At 37.0% G+C, this 5,258-nt stretch overlaps 1 protein-coding gene across 1 annotated transcript in view; it reads left to right on the forward strand.

Moving 5' to 3' along the window:
* Nucleotides 1–4,897, forward strand: part of LOC110291550 (vomeronasal type-2 receptor 1) — a 19,820-nt gene extending 14,923 nt beyond the window's left edge. The window contains exons 4-6 of the mRNA XM_021158760.1: nt 742–972; nt 2,407–2,530; nt 3,915–4,897. Of these exons, the coding sequence (XP_021014419.1) occupies nt 742–972; nt 2,407–2,530; nt 3,915–4,897 (1,338 nt within the window). The remainder of the gene's footprint in view (nt 1–741; nt 973–2,406; nt 2,531–3,914) is intronic.
* Nucleotides 4,898–5,258: the final 361 nt, after the last annotated feature.

A 5,258-nucleotide genomic window follows, 5' to 3' on the forward strand; every position in this document is an offset into this window, starting at 1 on the left:
CAGTTGGATCTCATGGAGGCATTTCCTCAACTGAAGCTCCTTTCTCTGTGATAACTCCAGCTGTGTCAAGTTGACACAAAAATAGCCAGTACACCCGGTTTTTCTTTCTCTTTGCTCAGCACACTAAATTTGCCCTTAGCTCAGTTTTCTTTTTAATCTCCCGTGTGCTACCTCAGACCCAGTGGGGCAAAGCGGCCAAAGGTCACTCCACCAGAGATCTCACATGGCTGTTAGCTCTCTTTCTCTCCAAAGCATGGCAAATTTTTCTTTCCTTGCATCTCCTAGCCTGCCTGCCAGAACCTGGAAGTCCCACCTCTTCTGCCCAGCCATCGACAGCTAGAATTTTTATTGATTGATCTACCAAGAACCAATTGGGTTTCACATGCAAATTCCAGATCAAAGCATCAGCATTACATCCTACATTTCCCCTATTTTGACTTTGACTAGCCTACATGACAACAGCTTCTACAGCCTTGCAATAAACTTCTGAGTAAAATCTTTATAATGCATTTACATTTAAAGTGCATCACCATATTGCCAACCATGCTTGAAGTTTCATTTACACATGTGGATAGAAATTGTCATGGTACATAAAAAAAAATAGAGACTAAGAACAAGTCCTGTAATTTCATGAATTAAATATGTGTTTGAAATGCTTTTCTATATAAAATTATTTTTAAGACCATTGAATTTTTACAAAATGTTTTCTTCTATTGTTTTTTACTTTGTGTTGCTTTCTAGCTAATGTACTATATGAAAGAAATTAAATTTAAATCACATGAGGATAAATGGCTAATACTGGATGATAATGGAGATTTGAAAAATGGACACTATGATGTCCTAAACTGGCACTTAGATGATAAGGGAGAAATTTCCTTTGTGACAGTTGGGAGATTTAACTTTAGGTCTACAAACTTTGAGCTTGTTATTCCAACGAATTCTACAATATTTTGGAACACTGAGTCATCAAGGGTGAGTTGATCTGATACGTTATTTTCTTTATATTTATAGAAGTTTATATATTTTTAAAGATACCAATTAAATGTGAAATTCTGAGAAATTATTCTAATTGCAATTCAGTTTTCCTGTCTAAAACTTATTTAAAATTTAACATGATTCATATTTTTAACTTTTGGAATATTTTCTTGGATTTTGTTACTAACCATTACTTTCAGTATGTTACCTTCTCAAGTACTCTGACCACAGTCATTTTTGACCTCCTTTGTTTTATTTCATTTTTCTATTTATGTAGTGGTGAGGAGTGTGCATGGGGATGTATGATATGAGCTTCACCGATTCAACTCATGTGAGATCCCATCTTTGGGAGAGGGAAGTGGCTACCAGGTCCACCACTTATGAAAATACTATTTGCAATTGCTGGCAAAAAGATTTTCTTCAATTGAATATTACTGGACATATCAACCACATTTCAGGGAAACTCCCATGCCCAGAAATAGTTGACTAATATGAAATGAATTCCAGTGTGTGTGTGTGTGTGTGTGGGGGGGTTCAGGCAGTTATTTTGGTTTGGGATTTATTTTGTCTTATTACATTTTGTTTGCTTGTTTTACTTTTAGCATTTTTTATGTTTTGTTTTTTTCCTTTCTTATGAAAGGGAGAGAAGAAAGAAGATGAGGATACATGGGTAGCGAGAAGGGAAAGATTTAGGAAGAGATGAGAGAGGGAGAAAAAGACCATCGAAATATACTATATGAAACATCTAAATAAAAAGAAGTACTTTCTGATTTCTAGAATAGGATATAAATCAATTTGTGAATATTACCTTTATTCAGTATTTCAAAGTATACATCTTTGTATACATCTATATGCTATGAAAGGAGGGTTGTGTTTGACATGAAAATGTATAAATTGACTTAGCAAGAAAATATTTCTGGAATATTACTCTTGTGCAGTTCTGTTATTTTTTTTTAAATTTTCTCCCTAGAACTGACCTAATTATTTTTCTTTTTTTTAACCATTCATGAAACATCTTTACATTTCATATTATGTTGGGTTGATTAATGTGAGAGGAAATATATTTCAGGTTTTCAGGAAGATGTTTAGAGTGTTAAATTATTTTAAACAGGAACAGACTAAGCAAACTTTCCCATCTGCAATATCTCATATGGTATTAGTTTATTCTTGATCATCAAGATGACAAAGAACTGTCACTACACTTAGTTCAGCAATTCCAGAGTCAGTCAAAAGATTGTCCTTTAGCCAAAGTTCTTTCTAGGCTCTCCATATTGTCAAGCTTTGTTTGCTATCTTTGCTCAGACTCCTGGGCTGATATCTTTTATTAATAAAACATATGTCTGCTTGGAAATACAAACCAACACTTACAACATTTCACAAGTGGGAATGCTTTGAGGCTTTTAAAATATCTACTATCTTTATCTTTGCTAGCGTCCAGATTCATTCTGCACACAAGTGTGTCCTCCAGGGACCCGGAAGGGGATTCGTCAGGGGCAACCCATATGCTGCTTTGATTGCATCCCATGTGCTGATGGATATGTGTCAGAGAAACCAGGTAGAGATGGCCATTTTTGCATTGGTAGTAGTACAGTTCAATTAACCAAGGGATGTCAAGAGAAGTTCCTATAAATCTTTATAAGAAGAGTATATAATTCATGAAACACAAAATTTTCCTGTGTGCAGTATGACCAAAAAAATATGAATTTTCACTTCTGATATAAGACCAGACCTACCACCATGAAGTTCATAAAGAAACACCAAACAAAATAAACAAAATGTGAAATATAAATCAAGTCATAAAATCTTCAAATTACTTGCTTTTTAAGTTGATTCAGCACTAGTTGGGAAAAGATCATCCAATTGTCTTAAGGTTCTAAACACTGAAAGTACATGCATTGCACAGTTGCTGTGGAATGAACTGTTATGACAGCCTGTTCAGTTGCAAATCTCTGGAAGTGAGTTAGGCAGACTTGGTTTTGTGTAAAGTGTTGACCAGGTTTATTCATATTTCCACTTGGATTTTTGTTGAAGGACAGCAAATGTGCTTGTCCTTTTTCACATAGTCCCTCAGAGTAGTCAAGTAAAAATGATAAGATGGTCTGTGATAGTATAAGTAGCCCATAAACTACACAACTCCCTAGCAACAGTTCCCTGGGGTCCCACATAGAATTCTACTCAGAGATGTCCAGATCAGGAGTCAGAGTGGTTGAAAGTAAACACTACTCTTTACTTGATTTTTAAAATTAACACTGAATAGACCCATCCCATCACCTGCCATAACCTTGCCTCAACTAACTTTTCCTTATTCACCAATGCTGGCTTTTAGAGCCTTCCTCCAGTCCTAGCATCTTAGCCTCTGGGACCATGACTGGTGGTTTTGTTTTCCTTCCCATCATCATCCTAATCACTCATTGAAATGAGCATCTAGAGTTGGGGATATTTGAGTGGGCACTTGCATGATTCTCCTCCATGAAGAAATATTGAATGAAAGACTGAAAACACAGAGGGTCTGACAAGCTGTGTACCATTCATTTTCATTGTTTCATATCAGAAGCTGTGACTTCCTCATTCCTGGGTTGTTCTGGAATTGATTAAAGACCCAGATATTGTCCTTCAATAGACAGTTCTAGGAGAAAGAAAGGAGCTCTTCAGTAGAAACAACCAGTTCAAAAAAGTGTGGGTTGAGAGGAAATGCTCAAGTGCTGAGGGTGAAAACAACCCTCATCTATCACTGCATCTATAGACACTAAGAATAATTTCCCACTATTATATATAAGATATTATATCTATTTTATAACAGATTTCCAGTGAACGTTGTCCAGGTCTTTAACTTTCCTAGACTATTCACAGTTAAAGGTGACAACTGGGTTCCATTGAAGTCAATTCTATGTTTTTTTTTTTGTTTGTTTGTTTTGTTTTGTTTTTTTGTTTGTCAATAGGACAAAGGGAATGTGATCCATGCAGTGAAGATGACTGGTCCAATGCAGAGAAGAGCAAGTGTGTGCCAAAGCTTGTGGAATTCCTCGCTTATGAAGAGGCACTGGGGTTCACTCTTGTCATTCTGTCCATCTTTGGGGCACTTGTGGTCTTGGCAGTAACTGTTGTGTATGTAATCCACAGACACACTCCATTGGTGAAAGCCAATGACCGGGAGCTGAGCTTCCTCATTCAGATGTCTCTGGTCATCACTGTGCTGTCATCCTTGCTGTTCATAGGCAAGCCATGCAACTGGTCCTGCATGGCCCGCCAGATCACTCTGGCACTGGGCTTTTGCCTTTGTCTGTCTTCCATTCTTGGAAAGACTATTTCACTCTTTTTTGCCTATAGGATTTCCGTATCTAAAACCCGTCTTATATCTATGCACCCCATTTTTCGAAAATTAATTGTACTGATCTGCGTTGTAGGGGAGATTGGTATATGTGCAGCTTACTTGGTGTTGGAGCCTCCAAGGATGTTCAAGAACATTGAAATTCAAAATGTAAAGATCATCTTTGAATGCAATGAAGGTTCTATAGAGTTTCTGTGCTCCATATTTGGGTTTGATGTTCTTCTGGCTCTGCTGTGTTTTCTTACAACCTTTGTGGCTCGCCAGCTGCCAGATAACTATTATGAAGGGAAATGTATCACTTTTGGAATGCTGGTCTTTTTCATTGTCTGGATCTCTTTTGTCCCTGCTTACTTGAGCACCAAAGGCAAATTCAAAGTGGCTGTGGAAATATTTGCCATTTTGGCATCTAGCTATGGCCTGTTAGGCTGTCTATTTCTTCCCAAGTGCTTCATTATCTTGCTGAGGCCAAAGAGGAACACTGATGAAACTGTTGGTGGAAGAGTCCCGACTGTTGACAGGAGCATCCAGCTGACCTCAGCTTCTGTGAGCAGTGAGCTTAACAACACTACAGTGTCCACTGTTCTGGATGAGTAGAGCTATGAACTCCATGTGGCATGCAGGGATGTCACCTAGCATGACACCCTTGCTCAACCTGCATTTTTATGTTTCATCTGAAGCAGGTGCTGATGTTGTAGGGTTATATTTATTAGTTGTGGGTGTATTGATGTAAGGTTAACCTGGTAAATGGTATCTTGTTCTGTGACATGTCATTAAACATACATTAGAACGTCACTTAAGATTTAAATTGGAAAATATTTCATTAGGATTTAAAACAGAGGATATAAATAAACACGATTAATCAGATATTGTATTAAATTGGCTCATATGTGTTTTTTGAGTTTCTTTTTAATACGTTTACTTTAAATAGAATACAAGTTTCAGAGAGTCCTTTTCT

Source organism: Mus caroli, chromosome 3 (assembly GCF_900094665.2).
Source record: "Mus caroli chromosome 3, CAROLI_EIJ_v1.1, whole genome shotgun sequence".
Lineage (NCBI taxonomy): Eukaryota > Metazoa > Chordata > Mammalia > Rodentia > Muridae > Mus > Mus caroli.